This window comes from Lithobates pipiens, unplaced genomic scaffold, assembly GCF_037356315.1.
Source record: "Lithobates pipiens isolate NorthernLeopardFrog02 unplaced genomic scaffold, aLitPip1_a1.2 Scaffold_23, whole genome shotgun sequence".
NCBI classification, from domain to species: domain Eukaryota; kingdom Metazoa; phylum Chordata; class Amphibia; order Anura; family Ranidae; genus Lithobates; species Lithobates pipiens.
The window spans coordinates 52,037,142-52,063,249 of record NW_027507785.1 but is presented as its reverse complement, the minus strand read 5'-3'; the positions used below and the strand labels follow the sequence as shown (position 1 = coordinate 52,063,249).

General features: G+C 45.7%; 2 protein-coding genes across 11 annotated transcripts in view; one reads left to right on the top strand and one right to left on the bottom strand.

The window, feature by feature from the left end:
- MBD4 (methyl-CpG binding domain 4, DNA glycosylase) overlaps nucleotides 1-13,118 on the bottom strand; it is a 43,715-nt gene extending 30,597 nt beyond the window's left edge. For 8 of the 9 annotated variants that reach the window (XR_013262278.1, XR_013262279.1, XR_013262277.1 and 5 more), the window contains exons 1-6: nucleotides 13,019-13,118; nucleotides 8,542-8,724; nucleotides 6,800-6,913; nucleotides 5,273-5,455; nucleotides 1,907-3,024; nucleotides 559-630 (exon numbers count right to left, since the gene is read on the bottom strand). Coding sequence is in view for 6 of the 9 variants with exons in the window: in XM_077451607.1 (XP_077307733.1) it covers nucleotides 559-630; nucleotides 1,907-3,024; nucleotides 5,273-5,455; nucleotides 6,800-6,913; nucleotides 8,542-8,724; nucleotides 13,019-13,113 (1,765 nt within the window). In the remaining 3 variants the exon portion in view is untranslated. The remainder of the gene's footprint in view (nucleotides 1-558; nucleotides 631-1,906; nucleotides 3,025-5,272; nucleotides 5,456-6,799; nucleotides 6,914-8,541; nucleotides 8,725-13,018) is intronic. The other variant, XM_077451605.1, reaches the window with a different exon arrangement.
- Nucleotides 13,119-13,134: 16 nt separating this feature from the next.
- The window catches only part of IFT122 (intraflagellar transport 122), a 112,373-nt gene continuing 99,399 nt past the window's right edge, over nucleotides 13,135-26,108 (top strand). For both annotated transcript variants that reach the window (XM_077451603.1, XM_077451601.1), the window contains exons 1-7: nucleotides 13,135-13,292; nucleotides 16,310-16,376; nucleotides 18,936-19,020; nucleotides 20,987-21,065; nucleotides 23,831-23,907; nucleotides 24,019-24,085; nucleotides 25,854-26,000. In XM_077451603.1, coding sequence (XP_077307729.1) covers nucleotides 13,234-13,292; nucleotides 16,310-16,376; nucleotides 18,936-19,020; nucleotides 20,987-21,065; nucleotides 23,831-23,907; nucleotides 24,019-24,085; nucleotides 25,854-26,000 — 581 coding nt within the window. In that variant the 5' untranslated portion in view covers nucleotides 13,135-13,233. The remainder of the gene's footprint in view (nucleotides 13,293-16,309; nucleotides 16,377-18,935; nucleotides 19,021-20,986; nucleotides 21,066-23,830; nucleotides 23,908-24,018; nucleotides 24,086-25,853; nucleotides 26,001-26,108) is intronic.

Below are 26,108 nucleotides of genomic sequence, written 5' to 3'. Positions count from 1 at the left end.
GAAGGGAAGGGAAAAAGGAAAGGAAGGGAAGGGAAAAAGGAAAGGAAGGGAAGGGAAAAAGGAAAGGAAGGGAAGGGAAAAAGGAAAGGAAGGGAAGGGAAAAAGGAAAGGAAGGGAAGGGAAAAAGGAAAGGAAGGGAAGGGAAAAAGGAAGAGAAGGAATGAAGGAGAAAGAAAGAAAGAAAGAAAGAAAGAAAGAAAGAAAGAAAGAAAGAAAGAAAGAAAGAAAGAAAGAAAGAAAGAAAGAAAGAAAGAAAGAAAGAAAGAAAGAAAGAAAGAAAGAAAGAAAGAAAGAAAGAAAGAAAGAAAGAAAAAGGGGGAATAATAAAAATAAAGAAAGAGAAAAGAAAAAAAGGAAAGAAGAAGAAGAAAAAAAAAAAAAAGAGTGAGCGAAGAGAAGAGAATTTGCAATACTTTCTGTACAGGCCTCGATCCTTTGCAGATGTTGGAGTCTATGATTTATGGATTGTGAGCTTGACATTTACTATTATTCTGGATATTTTTTGAAAATAAATGTTAGCCATTTATCAATACAAAAATATATATAAGCTAAACAAACCATCTCTTGTGGCTTTCTTGGAGAAGTAGTGGCTGGTCTTTCTTTTTTCCACCTGTGATCTTGTGATAAAATCTAAAATAAAGACATAGTACACAGGTATTGCACTGGCTGATAGACAACAGGACTTACACACCTATAACATACAGTCCATTCATATTCATTACTTAGGCTGCTTTCACACTGGGGCGGTATTCAGGCGTTACAGCGCTAAAAATAGCGCCTGTGTAGCGCCTGAAAAAAACCAGCCCCTGTCACTCCAGTGTGACAGCCGGAGGGCTTTCACACTGGAGCGATGCGCTGGCAGGACAGTGAAAAAAGTCCTGCTAGCCGCATCTTTGGAGCGGTGAAGGAGCGGTGTATTCACCGCTCCTACCCATTGAAATCAATGGGACACCGCGGCAATACCGCCGGCAAAGCGCCGCTGGCGGGTTTAACCCTTTTTCCGCCGCTAGCAGGGGTTAAAACCACCCCGCTAGCGCCCGCAGACCGTCGCTAAAACGACGGTAAAGCGCCGCTAAAAATAGCGGCACTTTACCGCCGACGCCGCTCCCGCCCCAGTGTGAAAGCAGCCTTAGGGGTTCCCTGGAATAGTGTTGTTTGGTGTAGAACAGTGGTTTCCAAACAGAGGCCCATGGGCCGGCTATTGCCTTTATCTGGCCCTCGGGGAACAATTCCTTCCACTGACATTGGAACAGTGGAGCATAATTCTTTTCACTGACACCAAACGATGGGGCTCTATACCTTCCACTGACACCAAATGATGGGGCACTATACCTTCCACTGACACCAAATGATGGGGCACCATTCCTCCCACTGACACCAAATGATGGGGCACTATACCTTCCACTGACACCAAATTATGGGGCACTATACCTTCCACTGACACTAAATCATGGGGCACTATACCTTCCACTGACACTAAATCATGGGGCACTATACCTTCCACTGACACTAAATCATGGGGCACTATACCTTCCACTGACACTAAATCATGGGGCACTATACCTTCCACTGACACCAAATGATGGGGAACTATACCTTCCACTGACACCAAATGATGGGGCACTATACCTTCCACTGACACCAAATGATGGGGCACTATACCTTCCACTGACACTAAATCATGGGGTGCCATTCCTTCCACTGACACCAATGATGAGGCACCATTCCTCCCATTAATATGAATAATGGGGCACCATGTCTTCAAATGACACCTATGTTTGGGCGCTATTCCTCCTCCTACACATCACAGGTGCCATGTCTTTTTTTTTGTTTACTCCCACTGATGCTGGGATATTTAGTACTCCCTCTGGATCCCAGATTTCTAGAGAAGAGAGGATAAAATTACCCTTTGTCTTCCCAGAAGACGTTAGTAAGTTGTCATCACTTGAATTGCTGGCCGTCTGATCATTCTCAGCTCCAGTCTGCTGCTCCAGTGGCAGTGTGGATATCTGATCTTCTGCGTCTTCTGAGACTGTCACTGGATCACAAAGGTCTGTGGGATCTTTGACCTTAATAAAGTCCATCTGCCGGTGTGAGTTCTGTAATTGACATTCATTAAATGTGTCAGTTTCACTCGATTCTTCTTTCTTGGGCTTTTTCAAAACCGTGTTCTTTCTCTTGTATTTCTGGATTTTTGTTGCCATCGCTGGCTTAGTGGAAGAATATTTTCTTGGACGTTTTATTCTGGCGACAGTCCTCAGAGCTTTTTCTGATCCTTTTCTGTGACTCCTGACTCTCTTACGGCCAACACATTTCATTGTTGGCGTTCTGTCATTCTCATCCTCAATAAATGGATCTTCTTCTGTGTTTTGCATATCTTCAGGATGGTCCTCCGCATTGTCTTCAGGGTGGTCCTCCGCATGGTCTTCAGGGTGGTCCTCCGCATGGTCTTCAGGGTGGTCCTCCGCATGGTCTTCAGGGTGGTCCTCCGCATGGTCTTCAGGGTGGTCCTCCGCATGGTCTTCAGGGTGGTCCTCCGCATGGTCTTCAGGGTGGTCCTCCGCATGGTCTTCAGGGTGGTCCTCCGCATGGTCTTCAGGGTGGTCCTCCGCATGGTCTTCAGGGTGGTCCTCCGCATGGTCTTCAGGGTGGTCCTCCGCATGGTCTTCAGGGTGGTCACCTGCACGGCCATCAGGATGGTCATTCGCACGGCCTTCAGGGTGGTCAACCGCATGGTCTTCAGGGTGGTCACCCGCACGGCCTTCAGGGCGGTCACCCGCACGGCCTTCAGGGCGGTCACCCGCACGGCCTTCAGCACAATCTTTAGGTTCTTCCGGCACACCACTCAGGATGGCTGATCTGTCTCTATTATCCATATTAATGAATTCTGTGACTATACTTGTTCCGTGCCTTTGTTGTTGAGAAGGAACCGAGTAGTCAAAATCTTCCAGTTTTATCTCGGGGTGGTGGGTGTTGAGGTATTTTTCTAGAGCAGTTTTCGATCGCAGCTTGCTTCCTTCAGGGCTATGAAAAAAGAGAAAAAGGGAAGGATTTATGCTTTATACTTTCTAAATCCCAAATGAAGGTTAAAGCATTGTATATCACAATTACTATGGTTAAGTTTATAAAAAAAAAAAAAAAAAAAAAAAAACTTCTTTCCCCTCTTTTTTTTTTTTTTTTTAAATAAAATATGGAATAAAAAAAAAAAAAAAAAAAAAAAAAAAAAAAAAAAGTACAAAAATAAAAGCTACAGACATAAACGAAGAACAAAATAAAACCCCTGCAGGAAATAATCACAGATGTTAGAGTCCTCAAGACTTCATTATGGAAGGGGACAAACCAAAATATATACATAATTATGTCAGACAATTGGTAATTGCCCCATTTGGATGAGTTTTTGGGATGCTCCATATATGGATTGACCCAGTGGAGGCTGGTGGGGGACGACGACAACATTAAACAAGACACCCGGTACCCAGGCCCCCCCCCCCCCCCGTTGATCGCTTGTCCCCCCCACTTACCCCATCTAACAGCTTTGGCTCCTTCCTGTGTCTCCTCCTCCTCAGCGGCTTCACGGAGGCAGCTTTCATCCTCCTTACCTTGGCGGTCAATCAATACGATTGCTTTTCCTCTCAGGACCCGCTTCCTGATTGGCCGGGAGGAGAATCAGGATAACAATAGCTAATATTAAATTCGCTATCGTCACTCAACCGGGTGGGCTCGGGATGCAGTGCTCTGTGTCCCCCGAGCCTACCCTTTTTTGAAGCTAAATAGAGCCTCTGGCTCAAATCATGTGCTTAAAAAAAAAAAAAATATATATATATATATATATATATATATATATATATATATATATATATATATAACCCCATTGGAATCCATGTGTCCGGCGCCCCGCATTTAGATTAGGGGCCAGTCGCATGGATTAGGAGGGCGCCGCCCCTAATGGACGTGCCGCCACTGGATTGACTTTTGTGACCAGCATTGTACGATTGTTGATTATCTTGTATTTTGTTGTTCTGTATTATTCTGAATTAAAAAATATTGTACACTGCTCAGAAATATTAAAAGGAACACTTTGAATCGGATCTCAAAAACGGGGAAAAACGCCATGCTGGATATCTATAGTCAATGGGCCATCACCTGCCAAGCGAATCCTATCATTATGGAAGGGGCCAAGCCATAACATATACAAAATGTCAGACAATTGGCAAGTTCCCCATTTGGATGGTGCCACATCCCTAGAGAAAGTACAATTAAAGAATATACCAGCTGGTCCCTTGAATCCTCCTCTCTGGTGTGTTTGACCGACTTCCACTGGGTTTTTGGGGTGCTCCATATATGGACTGATCCAGTGCGGCTAATGCTGCATATTTGGTGGGGGGGCGTGGGCATCAAATAAGACACCTGATGCCAGCCACCTGGCATCGCATACTAGCACATTATGTGAAACTTACCTGAAAACGAAGCCTTCCAGCAATGCCACAGCTGCACTTGTCTTGCAACCGGGTTTCCGGACTCCGGCTCTGTGCTTGGCCGGAGGCCGCAATGACGTCATTCCCGCGCACGCAGGATCTGCTGATCATGGCACAGGGCTCTGAAGGAAAAGCATGGGTGGCCGTTCCTTCAGAGAGATTTTATTTTTTTACAACTTTTTTTATTTTATTCATTTATTTTATTTTTTTACCTGATGGCCATCACAAAAGGTTAATAAAGCCCCCCATGTGATAGCATTGGGCAGGTGACAGGTACTCTTTATTCAGTATATTTTTAATACTATTAATCCGAAAGGGAAATGATTTATGGAGACATTAGGGGGATCTAATAGACCCCAATGTCTCCCCTGCCCTTCACACCATCTAACTGAGCACAGATCGGCTCAGTTAGATGTGCCCCCTGGCTGTCCTGGCCAGGAAATTAGCGGATCTGAAAGCGGAAAAGGCTAAATCCTCGTGGATACGAGTACGCCTTGCCCTCACACCGCTCTCCATCCTGAAGCCGGTGGTTGTGTTCCCGGGCTCCCTGGAGAACCCAGGAACCATGGGGGGCCGCCACTGGCCCGGGCTGAACTAGTTAAACGTGTGCAAAAACGTCTAAGGCAGTGAACGGGTTAATAATCCAAATGAAGTTGGAATGTGCAAACATGGAACAGCAAAATGCAGATCAGCATCAGTGGTGTGAAATGGTTCTTCAAGAGAAGGAATGTCTCTGGATTTATATGGACTATTGAAGGTTTCTTATAGAGCATGTCTTGAATCTATAGGTCACCCACCTTATAAAATACACGTCATGTCTCCCCGCTGTTTTTCCCGTTTTTCTCTGTGTAACGATCTTTCTCCAGCCCTCAGGAAGTGTTCCGGGGGCACTAGAAGTTCCACCTTCGGAGGGCTCATCTTTCTGCGATTCTTCATCCTCGCACAATGGTTCTGAGACATCCAGGGGCTCCACCTTTATACTACAAGGAAGAAAAAAAAAAAATACAAAAATTTAAAACATACATGGATACACTTTGGGGATCTATTCATAAAACATTCATTGAATGAATGTCACTAAACTTCACCGGACGGTTTTAAATAGATTAACCCCTTCATGCCTAAGCCTTTTTCTGACATTTGCTGCTTACAAGTTAAAAATTTGTATTTTTTTGCTAGCAAATTACTTAGAACCATAGGCGTTGTTAAGGGGTGGCTATTGAGGCCGGAGCCCCGAACCTGCGGGCCCATAGCCCCGAGTCCATTGTCGGCCCTACTGTGAGAGAGTCGCAGGCTGCCGGACACAGTGCTTCCCGCACAGCCGCGACACTCTCACCGAGTCTGCACTCCGTGCTTCAGTGACAGCCGGAGCCCAGAGATCAGCGTGAGAGCGAATCTCCTCCCTTGCTCCCCGCATATCATAGAGGCAAGAGGAACCTTCTCACACAAATCTCTCCTGAGCTGGTAAGTGCAGACCATATGGAGGGGGAAAAGTCTGTATACCCAGCCTCTCTTCCGTATAGACCCCAGCCTCTCATCTGTATAGACCCCAGCCTCTCATCCGTACAGACCCCAGCCTCTCATCCGTACAGACCCCAGCCTCTCATCCGTACAGACCCCAGCCCAGCCTCTCTTCGGTACAGACCCCAGGAGCAACCAGGAGCTGGGGGGGCCACAGTGTACGTTGCAACAGAAGCTGGGGGCCACAGTGTACATTGCAACAGAAGCTGGGGGCCACAGTGTACATTGCAACAGAAGCTGGGGGCCACAGTGTACGTTGCAACAGAAGCTGGGGGCCACAGTGTACGTTGCAACAGAAGCTGGGGGCCACAGTGTACGTTGCAACAGAAGCTGGGGGCCACAGTGTACATTGCAACAGAAGCTGGGGGCCACAGTGTACATTGCAACAGAAGCTGGGGGCCACAGTGTACGTTGCAACAGAAGCTGGGGGCCACAGTGTACGTTGCAACAGAAGCTGGGGGCCACAGTGTACGTTGCAACAGAAGCTGGGGGCCACAGTGTACGTTGCAACAGAAGCTGGGGGCCACAGTGTACATTGCAACAGAAGCTGGGGGCCACAGTGTATTTGCAACAGAAGCTGGGGGCCACAGTGTGCATAAAGGTGGGGACAGGGAGGGTCACAGCATGTATCGAAGCCGGAGGGACCACAGTGTGCATAAGAGCCAGAGGGGCACAGTGGCTGGAGGGCCACAATATGCATAGGAGCCCGGAGAGGGGGGGGGCACAGTGTGCATAGAAGCTGGAGGGCTGATCTGTCTCTATTATCCATATTATTAATGAATTCTGTGACTATACTTGTTCCGTGCCTTTGTTGTTGAGAAGGAACCGAGTAGTCAAAATCTTCCAGTTTTATCTCGGGGTGGTGGGTGTTGAGATATTTTTCTAGAGCAGTTTTCAATCGCAGCTTGCTTCCTTCAGGGCTATCAAAAAAGAGGAAAGGGAAGGATTTATGCTTTATACTTTCTAAATCCCAAATGAAGGTTAAAGCATTGTATATCACAATTACTATGGTTATGTTTATATTAAAAAAAAAAAAACTTCTCTTTCCCCTCTTTTTATTACATTTGAAAAAAAAAAAAAAAAAAAGTACAAAAATAAAAGCTACAGACATAAACGAAGAACAAAACAAAACCCCTGCAGGAAATAATCACAGATGTCCTCAAGACTTCATTATGGAAGGGGACAAACCAAAATATATACATAATTATGTCAGACAATTGGTAATTGCCCCATTTGGATGGTGCCACATCCCTAGAGAAAGTACAAATAAGGAATATGCCAGCTTGTCCCTTGAATCCTCCTCTCTGGTGTGTTTGACTTCCCCTGGGTTTCGGGGTGCTCCATATATGAATTGACCCAGTGGCGGCTGGTGGGGGGGACGGGACATCAAACAAGACGCCAGGTACCCAGCCCCCCCCCCATTGCTTGTCCGCCCCCCACATAGTCCATCTAACAGCTTTGGCTCCTTCCTGTGTCTCCTCCTCCTCGGCAGCTTCCATCCTCCTTACCTGGTACCCAGGCCCCATACCCCTGGTTGATTGCTTGCCCCCCCCCCACTTACCCCATCTAGCAGCTTTGGCTCCTTCCTGTGTCTCCTCCTCCTCAGTGGCTTCACTGAGGCGGCTTCCATCCTCTTTACCTTGGCGGCCAATACGATCACTTTTCCTCTTGGCCAATCGGGTCTCAGAACATGCTTCCCGATTGGCCAGGAGAAGAATCAGGATGACAATAGCCAATATTAATTTGCATTTGTCACACAACTGGGTGGGATCGGGGCGTAGTGCTCTGTGCCCCGAGCCCACCCTTTTTTTTTTAAAACAATTAGAGCCTCTGGCTCGAATCATGTGCTTAAAAAAAAAATATATAACCCCATTGGAATCCATGCGTCTGGCGCCCCGCATTTAGATTGGGGTCAGTCGCATAGATTAGGAGAGCGGCGCCCCTAATGGACGGGCCGCCACTCGATTGATTTATGTGACCAGCATTGTACGATTGTTGATTATCTTGTATTTTGTTATTCTGTATTATTCTGAATTTAAAAAATATTGAACACTGCTCAGAAATATTAACGGAACACTTTGAATCAGATCTCAACGGGGAAAAATGTCATGGTGGATATCTATACCGATATGGACTGGGTAATGTGTTCGGAACAAAAGGATGCCACAAAGACACCCCGAAAACCAAAGTGAAAAATTGATGTAGCAGGCTAGTCCACTGTTGCTGTTTAAAGCCGTGGATACGGGTACGCCCTGCTCTCCATCCTGAAGCCGGTGGTTGTGTTCCCGGGCTCCTAGTAAAAGCGGGAGAGCCCAGGGACCATGGGGGGCCGCCACTGGCAGGGTTGAGCTAAACGTGAAAAAACCTCTCTGGCAGTGAACGGGTTATTTATCCAAATTAAGGTGGAATGTGCAAACATGGAACAGCAAAATGCAGATCAACATCGGTGGGGTGGAAATGGGACTTCAGAAGAAGGAATGTCTCGGGGTTTATATGGACTATTGATTGGTTGCTTATAGAGCATGTCTTGAATCTATAGGTCACCCACCTTATAAAATACACGTCACGTCTCCACGCCGTTTTCCCCGTTTTTCTCCGTGTGACGATCTTTCTCCAGCCCTCAGGAAGTGTTCCGGGGGCACTAGAAGTTCCGTCTTCGGAGAGCTCATCTTTCTGCGATTCTTCATCCTCGCGCAATGGTTGTGAGACGTCCAGGGGCTCCACCTTTATACTACAAGGAAAAAATTAATGAAAAAAATAAAAATAAAAACACATACATGGATACACTTTGGGGATCCATTCATAAAACATTCATTGAATGAACGTCACTAAATTTCACCAAACGTTTTCAAATAGATTAACTGCTTCATGTCTAAGCCTTTTTCTGACATTTGTTGCTTACAAATTAAAATCAGTATTTCTTTCCTAGCAAAATTACTTAGAACCCCCCCAAACATATTATATATATATATATATATATATATATATATATATATATATTAGAGGTCGACCGATATGGGTTTTTCTCTGGCCGATGCCGATGCCGATATTTAGAAATCATGGAGGCCGATAGCCGATATATGATGCCGATTTTTTTGGGCCGATATGTTAGGCCGATTTTATTTTATTTATTTATTTTTAATCCCCCTTGATCTAACACACCTTTTCCACTGGGGCGTTTTTTAAGGCGCTTTTGGGCTAAAAATAGCGCCTGTAAAGTGCCTGCAAAATGGCTCCCCTGCAGTCTGCGTGAAAGATAGAGTGCTTTCACACTGAGGCGATGCGCTGGCAGGATCTTAAAAAAAAAAAGTCCTGCAAGCAGCACGTTTGGAGTGGTGTATACCGCTCCTCCACCACTCCTGCCCATTGATATGAATGGACACCACTGCCGAAGCGCATGCAATGTGATTTGGCAGCGGTGCTTCATGGGCGCATTTAACCTCTTCCTTGGCCGCTAGCTGGGTTATATGTGCCCCACTAGCAGCCAAATAGCACCGCTAAAATGATGGCAAAATGATTGCGTTTTACCATCAACGTCTGCCCACTCCAGTGTGAAAGCAGCCTTCATTAGTGATACAGAAAATTTCTTACACTTAAAGCGGAGGTCCACCCTAAAATGGACCTTCCGCTCATCGGAACCCTCCCCCCCTCCGGCACCACAATTGGCACCTTTCAGGGGGGTGCAGTTACCTGGATAATCCAGGTAACTGCACCCACTTCCGGGCTAGCTCTCTGCGGAAAGGGGCGTACATTACGCCCCTTTCCGCAAGTGCCCGCCCCCTTCCGCAAGTGCCCCGCTGCCTGCTGGGAAACACACAGATCCCAGAGGCAGCGGGGACCGTCCTCACTGCGCAGTGCGGCTCACGCATGCGCAGTAGGGAACCGGGAAATTAAGCCGAAAGGCTCCATTTCCTGATTCCCATACCCAAGATGGCGGCGGCGGCAGCACTCGAGTGTCGATCTAGAGATCGGCTTCGGGTGCCGACATCGCGGGCACGCTGGACAGGTAAGTGTCATTATTTTAAAAGTCAGCAGCTGCAGTATTTGTAGCTGCTGGCTTTAAAAAAAAAAAAAAAAAAAAACGCGGAGTCCCGGCGGACTCCCGCTTTAAACATTTATTAAACAAAACAAACCTCCAATCAGTTTACTTGTATGTATGATCTAGATGAAAAAAAACAAAAAACCTATATATTAAATAAAAACAGGTAGTCAAAACTTTTGGACAAAAAAAAAAAAAAAAAAAAAAAAAAAAGGGCTAACTTTACTGTTTTTATTTTATTTTTTAAATGGTGTATTTTTTTCCCCAAAAAATGCATTTGAAAGACCTCTGTGCAAATGCCGTGTGACATAAAATATTGCAACAACCGCTATTTTATTCCCTAGGATCTCTGCTAAAAAAATATATATATTTTTTGGGGGGTCTAAGTGATTTTCTGGCAGAAAATACAGGATTTTTTACTTGTAAGCAACAAGTGTCAGAAAAGATTTAGTCTTTAAATGGTTAAACTGAGAACTTCTACACAGAGATGACTTAGTCATTCAGAAGTGTAAACATTGTATCATTTAGTTCTTTTCTTGGCAGTCTGCCCAGAGTGGAGGAAAGGGTTGCTATGACGACTCAGACAACTCACACTGACTTCTTACAGAACTCATTTCAAAGTCCCGCTGTAGAATCGGCTTTTTACTAACAAAATCGGCCGATGCCGATTATTTAAAAAACGGCAAATATCGGCCGATATATCGGCCGGCCGATATATCGGTCGACCTCTAATATATATATATATATATACATACATACATTTTTTAGCAGAGACCCTAGAGAATAAAATGGCGAATGTTCCAATACTTTATGTCACACTGTATTTGCGCAGCGGTCTTTCAAATGCAATTTTTTGGGGGAAAGAAAAACAATTTCATCAGAAAAAAAAAAGGGAAGGAGCAGTAAAGTTAGCCCATTTTTTTGCAATTTTTTGCTGCAGGCATCACCCCGGTAGACCAGTATTTTATTTTTTATTAAAAACAGGGAAGTCCCGTCCCGCTGCTTGTAATAACCACCCAGCGACTGATTATCACAAGAACGCGGACCGTCTGCTCTAAAGAACATTACAATGCCTGCAGCTGCAGGCATCACCCCGGTACACCAGTATTTAAAAAAAAAAAAAAAAAAAACCTTTTTAATGAATAATAAAAAAAAAAAAAAACCTATACCAATTTTTTTGTATAACGTGAAAGATGATGTTACGCCGAGCAAATAGATACCTTACATGTCACACTTTAAAATTGCGCACGCTCGTGGAATGGCAAACTGCGGTACTCCATAAAATCTCCATAGGAAACGTATTTAAACATTTCTACGGGTTACCAGTTTAGAGTTACAGAGGAGGTCTGGGGCTAGAATTATTGCTCTCGCTCCAACGATCGCGGCGATACCTCACATGTGTGGTCTTGAACACTGTTTAGATTTGCGGGCACGGCTTACGTATGCGTTCGCTTCTGCACGTGAGTTCGGAGGGATGGGGCGCGGTAATTTTTTTTTTCTTATTTATTTTATTTTTTCACTGTCATTTAAAAAAAAATAAACAAAATCTGATCACTTTTATTGCTGTCACAAGGAATGTATACATCCCCTGTGTCAGTAATGTAATAGGCAGTGACAGGTCCTCTTTATGGAGGGATCTGCGGTCCATAAGACCCCAAAATCTCTCCTTTGCACTTAAAAGCATTCAAAACGCCAAGATTGGCTGTTTTTAATTCTGTCTTTTTTTATTTTTATTTATTTGGAGCCTTTATGGCTCCAGTAAGCAGGAAGGGATGTAGTGATATATATATATATATATATATATATATATATATATATATAGATACATACACACACACACACACACACACACACACACACACACACACACACACACACACACACACACACGTGTATGTTAAAGATACATTTTTTTTAAATAATCAAACATTCAAACAAATGAATAAAAAATAGATTCAAGAAAGTAAATGAAAGCTTTAACTTTTTAAAAATAAAAATAAAATTATAACATCTTAAAAATAAAAACCCCAACAAAAATGAAAAAAATTAATAAAATCATTTAAAACCTTCAAAAGATAAAAACTGTAAAATATTCAAGAAAACAAATGAAAAAATATAAAAACTAAAAAAAAGGAAAGATAAAAACTATTAGAAATAAAAAAGTATAACATCTTCAAAAAAAAAAAAAAAGTTAAAAAATATTAAAGATTAAAAAAAGGTTTAAAAACTAATAATAAAAAAAAAGAATGATGAATATAAACGTAAAAATTTCCAATAATTTAAAATTAATAAAACATTTAAAAAAAAAAATGTTTAAATATTAAAAGTAATGAAAAAATGTATCAGATCCTCAAACACTTCCATGGCGTGTGACTTTTTATTGGCGGTTGGGCTGTGTTTTCACTTCTCTGCGCTCCCTTTTCATAGCGGTCACGCCGGCGCCACGTTCCTCCTTTCTGTCGTTTCCAGGCACGCCAGATTTATTTTTAGCAAATTTCATCAATTTAATAATTCTGCCACATTGGCGCACCAATTCACCTGCGGGGGGGGGGGGAGGGTCACAGTTCCCTGACACCGCCGCCCCCGTGGGGATAACTGTCAGGTGTGCACGCGCTCCGCGACAGTTACATGATGAAGTGGGCGGAGTCATGTGATCACTGCATCACCAATCACAAGGAGGGACAAACTGAAATGATTATTTATAGAATCCAAACTGAATGTTTCTTTTTTTACGGATAAAAAATAGGAAGTAAACAATTTGAATACACAGCTAACTGTCACTTCTGATAACACTCCAGATAACTGTCACTTCTGATAACTGTCACTCCTGGCATGCTCTATAGTCTGTGTTATTATACAAATCACACCATATGGAGGGGGGATTTATCATCCTCTCTAATAACATTTCCTGGATAATATCCGGTCTGCTCTCTTGGTAGCTGGAGGTCTGATCCCCTCCCCCTCCCCCGGTCATTTTTGTACTTACCTGTCCAGTATAGATCCCGCCATGCCATCACGTGACACAGCTGAGCGGAAAGTACCTGATGGCGCATGCTCAGTGTACAGGTTCTCTCCGCGCATGTGCCGGTCCATGCTGTCAGCGTCAGGGGGCGGGGTTCGGGATGGTAATGAGCTGTGAGTTGTTGTGGTGACCGGAGGAGACGGAGGAGCGGCCGGTGAGGACTCGGTGATACCGGAGACATGAGGGCTGTCCCCACCTGGGTGGATAAAGTCCATGACAGGGACAAGGTGGAGCAATGGTAAGGAGGCTCGGGGGGTTTGCATGGCAACCAGGAGCTGGGGGCCACAGTGTACATAGCAACCAGGAGCTGGGGGCCACAGTGTACATAGCAACCAGAAGCTGGGGGCCACAGTGTACATAGCAACCAGAAGCTGGGGGCCACAGTGTACATAGCAACCAGAAGCTGGGGGGCCCAGTGTACATAGCAACCAGAATCTGGGGGCCCAGTGTACATAGCAACCAGGAGCCAGGGGCCCCATTGCACATAGCAACCAGGAGCTGGGGGCCACAGCGTGCATAAAGGTGGGGAAAGGGAAAGGCACAGCATGCATCGAAACTGTAGGGGGCACGGTGGCTGGAGTGCCACAACGTGCATAGGAGGCGAGGGGGGCCACAACGTGCATAGGAGCTGGGGCGGAGGGGGGGGGGGGGGTGGTGCAGTGTGCATAGGAGGCAAGGGGGGTTGCAGCATGCATAGGAGGTGAGGGGGGAGTTGCAGCGTGCATAGGAGGCGAGGGGGGAGTTGCAGCGTGCATAGGAGGCAAGGGGGGAGTTGCAGCGTGCATAGGAGGCGAGGGGGGAGTTGCAGCGTGCATAGGAGGCAAGGGGGGAGTTGCAGCGTGCATAGGAGGCAAGGGGGGAGTGCAGTGTGCATAGGAGGCGAGGGGGGAGTGCAGCGTGCATAGGAGGCGAGGGGGGGGTGCAGCGTGCATAGGAGGCGAGGGGGGGGTGCAGCGTGCATAGGAGGTGGGGGGGTGCAGCGTGCATAGGAGGCGAGGGGGGGTACAGCGTGCATAGGAGGCGAGGGGGGGTGCAGCGTGCATAGGAGGCGAGGGGGGGTGCAGCGTGCATAGAAGGCGAGGGGGGGTGCAGCGTGCATAGGAGGTGAGGGGGGGGTGCAGCGTGCATAGGAGGTGGGGGGGTGCAGCGTGCTTAGGAGGCGAGGGGGGGTGCAGCGTGCATAGGAGGCGAGGGGGGGGTGCAGCGTGCATAGGAGGCGAGGGGGGGTGCAGCGTGCATAGGAGGCGGGGGGGTGCAGCGTGCATAGGAGGTGGGGGGGTGCAGCGTGCATAGGAGGCGAGGGGGGGGTGCGGCGTGCATAGGAGGTGAGGGGGGGTGCAGCGTGCATAGGAGGCGAGGGGGGGTGCAGCGTGCATAGGAGGCGAGGGGGGGTGCAGCGTGCATAGAAGGCGAGGGGGGGTGCAGCGTGCATAGGAGGCGAGGGGGGGGGTGCAGCGTGCATAGGAGGCGAGGGGGGGGGTGCAGCGTGCATAGGAGGTGAGGGGGGGTGCAGCGTGCATACCAAGCAGGAGTTCGGAGCCTCAGTGTGTCATGTGAAAGTTCCTAAAATGACTTCAGTGATATTAGGATAACCAGCAGGCGGTACCTCATCCTAGATAGAATTTACAAAACAAAGAATATATATGTATATATAGTGACAATGGGGCGGGGTCACATGGTATATGTCACATGGGTTGGTCACATGGTGACCCCGCCCCCTTACGATGTCATAGTCCCCATGTGACATCAACCCATGTGACCAACCCATGTGACATATACCATGTGACCCCGCCCCATTGTCACTATATAAGTGACCGCACAGCGCGGCTCTGGCATTCCGGCCGGAGGGAGCGACGTGTCAACATCTCCTGGAGAAGAACAAGAAGAAGAACACGAACGGAAGTCGGCGGCGACAGCGGCGACAGAAGACCGGGCCACCGCCTGTAAAAGAGCTACAGGAAGGCGCGGTGGCCCGGCAGAAGAACCGAAGGCGGCGACAGAAGAACGGAAGGCAGCGGCGACAGAAGACCGGGCCACCGGACCAGGCGCGGTGGCCCGGCAGAAGAACCGAAGAGGGGGACAAGACCCCCGAAGTCGGGAGAAGAGGCCGGCGGCGGGGAGGAAGAAAGCCGGACTCCTCCGCTAGCAAAAGAGCTACACACACATAGCGGAGGAGTCCGGCGAGAAGACCCCCGAAGACGGAAGACCCCCGGAGCTGTGCAATAAAATATTTTTTCCCCTGTGTTGTGTTTTTTTTTTTGTACTTTATTTCACAGGTGAATGGGTAGGGGTACATTGTACCCCATACTCATTCACATAGGGTGGGGGGCCGGTATCCGGGGGCCCCCTTCTTAAAGGGGGCTCCCGGATTCCGATAAGCCCCCCGCCCGCAGACCCCGACAACCAACGGCCAGGGTTGTCGGGAAGAGGCCCTTGTCCTCATCAACATGGGGACAAGGTGCTTTGGGGTGGGGGGGGCCGCGCGGCCCCCCTTCCCCAAGGCACCCCCCCATGTTGAGGGCACGCGGCCTGGTACGGCTCAGGAGGGGGGGCGCGCTCGCTCGCCCCCCTTTCCTGGCCGGCCGGGTAGCGTGCTCGGACAAGGGTCTGGTGTGGACTTGGGGGGAACCCCCACGCCGATTTTTTTTCGGCGTTGGGGTTCCCCTTTAAGCCCATTCCAGGCGGCGGAACCCGCGAAGTCTCCTTCGCGGGCCCCGCCTACCTGTACACGCGCTCGAAATGGGCGGACTTTCCGAGCGGGAACAGTCTGCTCATTTCGAAAGTACAGCGGACTGGCCCACACACGGGCGGACTGTTCGCTCAAACACAGTTTCAGCGGACAGTTTTTCGGAATTTCCGAAAGACTTTGTCCGTCCAACTGTCCGCTGAAACTGTCCGCTGAAAGCCCACACACGAGCGGACTGTCCGCCCAAACACTGTTCAGCGGACAAGGTTGGGCGAACAGTCCGCCCGTGTGTACGCGGCCTTAGTCTCATGTGATTTTGGATCTGTGGTGTTCTTTTAAATTTGTGTTTTATTGTGAGAATGTGATTAACAAGAACAATGGCTGCAACAAACAAGTCAAATCGGGAAGGACGGTGTCTCTTTATTTGATAAAAATATCGCAGGAAGAATATTTGTATTTCCTTTAGTTGCCTTTATTTCAGATTCTACTTTGTAATAAATTAGCTTCTCCGTGTTTAAAATTTCTACCCAACTCTTCAATAATCTTTTATTGTTCTGTTCCTCCTCCAGTATCTTTGATTTGGCCTTCAAACCTGACGGGACGCAGCTGATCGTGGCTGCGGGAAATAAAGTTCTGGTAGGTGATGACGTCACGGATATCGTTCTGACAGTAATCATAAAATCGCAATGTTCTCTGGAATTTACAATATGTTACAGATTATCTCCAGCTTGTAGTGAAGTTTAACCTCTTCAGCCCCGCAAGGTTTTACCCCCTTCATGACCAGGCCATTTAAAATAAAAATTGCTATTCAACACTGCGCTACTTTGGCGATTGAGCGTTTATGCAACACTGTACGCAAATTTAATTTATATTATTTTTTTCACACAAATGGAGCTTTCTTTTGATGGCAATTGATCACCACTGTTTTTTTTTTTTTTATTATTATATACTGTATTTATTGGCGTATAACACTCACTTTTTCACCATCAGATTCGGGTGCATATGGCGTGTGCGTGTTATAAGCCAATACTTAAATTTTAGCTGCCTCGGAGGGGGGAGAAGGGAGTGTCATCATCAGATTACATACAGTGAGACTCTTCTGTTTACTTGGCGGCCTCTGTAATAGGAAGTCCCGTCTCCTGGGCCGCCATTGGACCAGTGTTCTGTCTATCATAGGAGATTCTCACTAAATGGCTGCAGATGGGCATCGATCAGGCTGCCTTGATGGCAATGGCGAGGCCGCTGCCTTGATGGCAATGGCGAGGCCGCTGCCTTGATGGCAATGGCGAGGCCGCTGCCTTGATGGCAATGGCGAGGCCGCTGCCTTGATGTGGGCTGATGAGGCTGCATTGATGGCACTTGTGAGGCTGCAGATATGGACATTGATCCGGCTGCACTGATGGCAATGATGAGGCTGCAGATGGGCACTGACCCTTATTTTGCTTCAAAGTTCCTTATTTAAAATGTAAGTTGTTGTTTTTTTCCTGAAACTTCCCTCTTAAAATTAATGTGCGTGTTATACGCTGATAAATACAGTAAATGTGAAAAAAGACTGAAAGTGTAAAAAAAAATATTTTTTATCTCTATATCTATCTCTATCTCTCTGTATCTCCAATAAAAAAAAAATCTTATTTCTTCATAAATTTAGGCCAAAATGTATTCTGCTACAATACAATCCCAATAAATGTATATTAATTGGTGTGTGTGAAAGTCATAGCGTCTACAAACTATGGTGTATATACTGAAATTTAGTGGGACTGTGGTGGGCAATCTGGCACTAACATACCCTCACTGGAAGGGTCACTGGCATCAATAGTGACACTAATATGCTGATCAGGGAAAATACTGTACGCAGCCACTGTACTAATGACATTGGCTGGGAAGGGGTTAACATCTAGGGGCGATCACAGGGTTAACTGTGTGCCTAACAATGTGTAATATGTGCTGCATTTACTTTACTATCTGGCTGTTATTTCCCCCTGAAACGGCCAGATCGCTGTAAACGCAGAACTCTGTGTGATTGGACACAGCCGAAATAATTGGCTGAAACCGCAGCTGCCAAACTTGTGCTGTGTCCAAGCACAGCAGAGGGTGCGCATGCACGCGCTACATACCCAGAAGGAGCCCGATCGCGTACGTGTACATAATTATGCCTGCACCTGCCGCCCGCTCGCAGTATATTTACTGTGTGTGTTCAGCAGGCAGGTAAATAGTTTGTTTGGACCAAGCTGGTCCCAGCAAAGTATTACCTTCACTACTAGATGTGCCTGCTGTGTGTGCGCTGTGTATAATCCTGTGTGTAGACTCAGCTATGCACAGTATACAGCACTGTGTGCCAGAAGTGAGACAGCGACTTCCCGTCCCGCTCTCAGAACAAAATAGGGTGGGACCAAACCAGTGGCGGTGCGTCCATTAGGGGCACCTGGGTATGGCATGACCCCGATCTTGGTAAAGAGTCGATGACGAGGCTCTTTACCCAAGTGATCGGCTGTGTCCAATCACAGCTGATCACATGTAAACAAGGTAGGGCCATTGCCATCTGCTCTCCTCGGCACACACTGACAGAGTGTGAGGAGGGCCAATCAGTGGCATCCCCTCGCAGGGGAGACATGTACAGGTAATCGGGGGCACTGATCTGCATTGCCCATTAGTGCTGCTAGTCAGTGGTGCATGCTCATCAGTGCAGCCTATCAGTACCACCTAATCAGTGCCGCCTCATCAGCGCACATCGGTAAAGGAGAAAAATTACTTATTTAAAACGCTTTTCTAAAAGATTTTCAGACTTATTTTTTCAGGAAAAAAATAAAAAACCCAGCAGTGATTAAATACCACCAAAAAAAGTGTTTTTGCGTGAAAAAAAAAGTCATATGGGTACAGTGTTGCAAGGTCGCGCAATTGACATTCAAAGTGTGAGAGCACTGAAGGCTAAAAATTGTCCTGGGCTGGTGAAAATGCACAGTAGGCAAGTGGTTAATTGGTTTGGTAATGGGACAGGAAGTGGAGGGAAATCCCCCCCCCCCCCCATGGGACACAGATAGTTGGGGGGGGGGGGGATTGACGGGGTTATAACCCTCCCTTACTCTATCCAAAATGACAAAAAAAATGTTGCCCATAATTCTATTTTATATAATGCTGACATTGGATGGATCTTCAGGTTAATAAAGTGTGTGTTTTTAATTTTTTGTGTATTTGCAGGTCTATGACACATCGGATGGGACCTTACTTCAGCCATTAAAGGGGCATAAGGATATGGTATATTGTGTGGCGTATGCCAAAGATGGTAAATAACCAGATGATTTCATATTGGTGTGTATGTGTTTTTTTTTTTTTTTTTTTTCTCCAAAAAGTCCTTTCTCTATTTAAAGTCCAACTCCAGGATGAAAAGGTAAATTAATCACCGTATTCAAGGCTCTGGCACTACCCTCATCTCTTCTTTTCTCCAGGCTATGGGCAGGCCATCGGCATCATCACATACATTCCAGGACGATTAGTCCCACATTGGGATGAGCTCAGGCATGTACAAGTCCTAGTCTGAACCCACCTGAGCTAGCACGTCAAGAAGCTGGGAATACCCATGCCACAGATGATTGGCCCAGTACAGGTGACAGCTTCCTGGTGTGCTCCCTCAGTTGGGTTTGGACTAGGATCTGAACACACCTGAGCTCATTCCTAGCCCTGCATTGTATGTCAGGAGGTCAGCGTGCGACCACAGGCCAGATCAGCATAGAGAGAACGCTGTGGGGGAACAGTCGCACAGATGGAGAGAGTTTGATGGAGCCAGTTCATTCCTTAGACCTAAAGGGGTTCTAAAGCGTTAAAGTGGTTAATTTAAAAATGTGTTTTTTTTTTTTAAATAAAAATAACAAACGCGCTTATACTTACCTGCTCTGTGTAATGATTTTGCAGAAAGCAGCCCCAATCTTCCTCTGCCTGCGCTCCAGGCCCCTTCTCTTCATCTGGTGCCCCCATGGTAAGTTGCTGGGGGCACCCACGTGGGCTTGCTCACGAGCCTTGCTGCTGTGTCCATTGACACAGACAGTGGGGCTCAGCCCCTGCCCCCCCCCCCTGCTCCCTTGTCACAGGACTTGATTGACAGCAGCGGGATTCAATGGCTCCTGCTGCCATCAGTCTGTCCAATGAGGAAAGAGACAGTGGCTTGGCTGGAGCCACTACACTCGTGCACATAGCTGGTTTGGTTTGGGCTCAGGTAAAAAAAAGGTGAAGTGGGGGGGGGGGGGGGGGGGGGGGTTTATAGCTGCAGCACAGTAGGTATGTCACCTTAATGCATAAAATTAGGGTTGCATCAATACCATTTCTTGAGGGGCTGACCTGGTCAAACCACTCAGGCGGACCTTCTGATTGGGTGGCTTAACCAAAACAGTCGACTGCAGACAGGTCCTTAAAATCAGGAGAGAACATGTGACCCAATATTTTTTACATAAACTTAGATTGGCAATGTTTGTTTGGTAATAAGAACACATTCAATGATAAGTTCACCTTTGGTAACGTTAAACATGTATTTATATTGATTCTTCCTAGACTTCAGTAACTGCCTGCCTGTAAGGATCCTGGTATTGAACTTGCGATCTGCTGATTGCGGGTACAATCCTTATAAAGGCTGCAGAGTAAAAAAAAAAAAAAATAAATGCACATTTTGTACCTACATAAAGATGCGCATTTATTTTATTTCTTTATTTTTGCAAAAGGTGAACATAGCCTTAAGGGTCGGTTCACACGATCCGACTTGTCAGCCCTCAAGTCGCCCCCAAGTCGCTTGACATTGGGAATTGCATTATAGTCAATGAGAGCCGTCTTAATGCACACTACTGAACTCAATCCGACTTCAGAAAAGGTTCCTCTACTACTTCAAGGCGACTTCTAGGCGACCTGCACCCATAGAATTCAATGGAAGTCGCCTCCAAGTCGGATCTCCATCTATATTGAAGTGACTTTACAGGAAAATAAATGTAGTTTACCCAGGCAAACCCCTCCCAGAGAGCTGATTATTCTCTGATTGGCCACAGCCAAAGTCGTCTGTCCTGGGGGCGACTTGAAGTCGTGTTGTAAGTCGCGTTGAAGTCGCCTTGCAAAGTTGTGCTGAAGTCTTGTTGCCCCTGTGTGAATCAGCACTTATGTGTACAGTAATTATAATAATAGTCAACAAATAAGCTTTAAAATCAGTGACTAGAGCAATATAATTCTTTTTATTTTTTTTTTATTTTTTTACACTTTCTTTTTGATTATAGGTAAGAGGTTTGCCTCGGGATCTGCTGATAAAAGTGTCATCATATGGACCTCCAAACTGGAAGGCATTTTGAAATACACGTGAGTGCTTTTAAAGTGATTGTAAACCTGGAAAAAAAAAAAACCTTGTAAGACAAAGGCATAATGAGCTAGTATGCATTTTCTCCGCTTGTCGCAATGTTGTACGTCACCGCGTTCTTGACGGTCGAAAGTTCCGAGAACTTTTGTGTGACCGTGTGTATGCAAGCCAAGCTTCAGCAGAATTCCGTCAGAAAAACCATCCAAGTTTTTTCCCACGGAATCCGCTCGTGTGTACGGGACATAAGAGGCGGAGGTTAGCAGCTTCCTCCTGAGGTTTCTGAGGCAGGTGTTCTGATGCTGTATAGTCCTTTTTAATCAATGGTAGTAAACATGTCTTTTAGGGCTGGGAAAATTAAAGATTCATTCTTAGATTAATCGTAAAAAATTTTTTGATCGATCAAGATTCTTTTGATTGGTACTCACCTCTCCACTGGCTTCTGGGTCTTCAGGGAGTTCCATTGGAGATCCGGTGATGTCACCGGACTCCCCCCCCCCCCCCCCCCTTCCCCAAGTGCCTCCGTCTTCTAACGAAGGGAAGGGGGGAGGAGTCTGGTGACATTGATGTTCGTGACGTCACTGGACAGCCTGGACAGTGATGGTAAATATGAATGTGGTTAACTGGGATCATTCAGTGAGCTAAGGGTAGGCAAATTTGATAACCTCCGTTTTTTAACGTTGTAAAAACAACAACAAAATGTAAACACTCTGGTATGTCTGCGTGACTGGCTAAAGTGATGCCTACTTGCCTACTATAAAATGACTGACAGTCAATATACTAGATAAGTTTTATAATTAAAGTTATACTAACTTTCTACGTTTTTCTTAAAGTTTAAAAAAAATGACTTACGTCAGTGCTACAGTTTGAATTTAAAACGTATTTGTGTGAACTGTGAAGTTAAGTCATGGATTGTGGAAACTAACTAGTGTCAGGGGATTGTACATTGCCTTGCGAAAGTATTCGGCCCCCTTGAACTTTTCAACCTTTTGCCACATTTCAGGCTTCAAACATAAAGATATAAAATTTTTATTTTTTGTGAAGAATCACCAACAAGTGGGACACAATTGTGAAGTGGAACAAAATCTATTGGATTTTGCACGCACCACTTTTCAGTTTTTTTATTTGCTAAAAAAGTTTAAATTATCCAATAGATTTCGTTCCACTTCACAATTGTGTCCCACTTGTTGGTGATTCTTCACAAAAAATAAAAATTTTATATCTTTATGTTTAAAGCCTGAAATGTGGCAAAAGGTTGAAAAGTTCAAGGGGGCCGAATACTTTCGCAAGGCACTGTATATAGTGTATACCACATTTACCACTGACTAATGCAGAGTTGCAGTGCAAGGAGATCAGCCAAAATTAGTTGGATCTGTATGTGCGTTATAATTAATCGAGATTAGTCAATTAATCGATTTAAAAAAAAATCGACCTCGAAAATTTTAATCAGTAACAGCCCTAATGTCTTTCAATGGTCCTGCTCAGTAGTTTAGAGATTTTGGACAGACGTAGGTTCCTTCATTTCCACTGCATTGGGTCTCCCGAATATTTTGAACCACAAGAATTGTCTGTTGGGTACATTTGGGAATCTAAGGCCGCGTACACACGGGCGGATTGTCTGCCCAACTTAGTCCGCTGAACCGTGTTTCAGCGGACAATCCGCTCGTGTGTGGGCTTCAGCGGACTTTTTCAGCGGACTGTCTGACGAACAAAGTCTTACGGAATTTCCGGAATTTTGTCCGTCCAAACTTGGTTTCAGCGGACAGTCCTCTCGTGAGTAGGCAAGTTGGACGGACTAAGTATGGCGCATGCTCAGAAAGGATTTACACGGCGAAAGGTTGCACTGCAGTGTATTGGACGTCGTATTTCTAGTCCCGTCGTACGTGCTGTACACGTCATCGCGCAAGCTTTCAGCGGACTGTCTGTTCGTCGTGTGTGGTCAAGTCCATTCATTCAAAAGTTGGACGGACTGTCTGTCGGATTGTCTGACGAACTTAGTTGGGCAGACAATCCGCCCGTGTGTACGCGGCCTTACGCTCTCTTCACATGCTAAGAGACTGCTACGTATGCTATATTTTTATGCCAAGAAATCACTTCTGTTATCCTGGAATGGGTCACCATCACCTACTCTGACGCATTGGTTAAAACTCGTTAATGACTCTCTACCCTTATATTTACTTTTATTTATTTAAGGTACTTGTATAGCGCCGTCAATGTACACAGTGCTTTACATGTACATTCACATCGGTCCCTACCCTCAAGGAGCTTACAATCTAAGGTCCCTAACTCACGTTCATATACTAGGGCCAGTTTAGACAGAAGCCAATTAACCTACCAGCAAGTCTTTGGAGTGTGGGAGGAAACCGGAGTACCCGGAGGAAACCCACGCAGGCACAGGGAGAACATGCAAACTCCAGGCAGGTAGTGTTGTGGTTGGGATTCGAACCAGCGACCCTTTTTACTGCTAGGCGAGAGTGCTAACCGCTACACCACATTATATAAATTTTATGTTTGAACTTCGGAAGAAACCAAGAGTGTTCAATAAAATTTGGGGTAAGTGGATTACTTGTGTTTTTTTTTTTTTTTTTTATATATATATATATATATATATATATATATATATATATATATATATATATATATATATATATATATATATATATATATATATATACACACACACACACATTTTGTCTTTTTTGTAAACTCAAAATTCAATAAATATATCTTAAAAAAAAAAAAAAAAAAACCCATTTCCTTTAATTATTAGGCACAATGACTCCATCCAGTGTGTCTCCTACAATCCTGTTACCCACCAGCTGGCCTCCTGCTCCTCCAGTGACTTTGGTGAGTTTTTTTTTTTTTTTTTTTTTTTTTTCTCAGTCTCTTAAACAGTCTCTTAAACATTGTACTTCTCTGGAAGGAACGATCTCTCATATATTGTCTTCTACCTGTCAGGGCTGTGGTCTCCCGAACAGAAGTCTGTGTCTAAACACAAAGTGAGCAGTAAAATCACCTGCTGCAGGTAAATCAGATTTGCATTTATTTGTATTGGTAAGATCAGCGTGAATACTTTTCACTGGTGTTGTAGGCTGAAGATGGGTACACAATATTCGTTTTTTGGGTTGAACGGAAAAAAACTGTCAGCTCCGGTCAGAGCCACTAAAGAATGTCGAGGGTTAGTACGAAGTTAGTAAAGCACCCCCCACAAGAACACTCCGGGACTTGGTTGGCTGCTGGTTTTCCAGCATGCACGTCCGACAGACTGACATACACACGGGCCAAATGTCGGACGTGTTGTTTTTTTTTTTTTTAAACCGGCAATTGTCTCCCAACATTCGGCTCATGTGTACCTGGCTTAAGGTAAGCCATGTATTTGAAAAATTGAAGAAAAGAGGGGGAGGGGGATTATTGCGGTGCCAAACACTTTATCATATCATATAAAGAAAGGAAAATATTTTTCTAATTGTTTTTTTTTTTTATATAAGTAGAAACCCCAATTACAGGATGAAAAAAGGAAAAGAAAAAAGGATGATATGCCGTTTGTTAAAATAAAAAAGTTGTTTTGTTTATTAAATACAATTTTTTAAAACACAAAAGGGAAAATCAAGGTGACACACAAACCACATTGGTTATTCGTAATTGAACATCCATGTCTAGTCATTCAATTTAGTTGAGGTGGTATTTGGCTGATTCGAGAGTATCCCAACATGTTTCGCCTTAACAAAGGCTTCTTCAGGGGCGCCAATATTCAACGCCAAGAGGTTTAGACAGGACACACTATAGACAGAAACAGCAGAGCAAAACTGTGAAATGAAGCTGGAAGTATGGTGCAGCCAAACCCCCCCCCCCAATTTAACCACGGACACCAATTTGTAAGAAAAAATGAAAAAGAAAAGAAGTAAGAATAGATTCATAAAAGGTACCTACCCCATATATTTGAATTTCTTTCCTTCCACCTTGGGAAGATTTGAAATGCCTATTTCTGGCTTTAGTGCCAAGTTGCCATATAGAAAGGTAATTCTCATGTGTGGAGATTTTGATATAGTTTGGATGCACTTTCTAAGTTAAAGCGGAGTTCCAGGCTTTTTATGTTTATTAAAAGTCAGCAGCTACAAAAAGTGTAGTTGCTGACTTTTAATAAACAGTCACTTACCTGTTCCACGGTTCAGCGATGTGGCCAAACAGGGTGTTGCTCCTCTCCCCCTCCCCCTCCTCTCCGCCAGCGCCTCCATTGCCACTCTGGGCACCTGGCCGTGACAGCTTTCAAGTTCATGGCCGGGCACGCACGGCGCATGCGCGAGTCTCGCTGAACTCCCGGAGTGGACAGGCGATCTCCTGGGACCTGTCACATGTCCCGGGAGATCGCCTAGAGCAGTGATGGCGAACCTTGGCACTCCAGATGTTTTGGAACTACATTTCCCATGATGCTCATGCACTCTGCAGTGTAGTGGAGCATCATGGGAAATGTAGTTCCAAAACATCTGGGGTGCCAAGGTTCGCCATCACTGGCCTAGAGGGAGGTGCCGCCTAAGGCGAAAGGAGTCGCCTAGGCGGTCCCTGGGTGGAAGGAGGAAGTGGGACAGGAAGTCCCCCCTCCTAATGAAGCCCCCACCCCCCCCCCCCAAAAAAAATGACATGCCAAATGTGGCATGTAAGGGGGCGAGGAGTGCTTAAAGCAGAAGTTCCATTTTTGGGTGGAACTCCGCTTTAAACTTTTATCTGTTATGTCACTTTTAAGTTATCGGAGAACATAGCTTGTTGTATTTTTACATAACTTATTTTGTTACCAGCTGGACAAATGATGGACAGTACCTTGCACTGGGGATGTTTAATGGTGTAGTGAGCATCAGGAACAAGAACGGAGACGAGAAGGTCAAGATTGAACGTCCCGGAGGAACGCTTTCCCCTGTATGGTCCATATGCTGGAATCCTTCCAAGTGAGTCTTCGCTGTCCAAATAATCTGTGCAACGTGACTTTCTGTCACAGGCCTTCCTTTGCTAGGGAACTACAAGTGGCAGCACAACTTCCTGCATTTGGCTGTCGG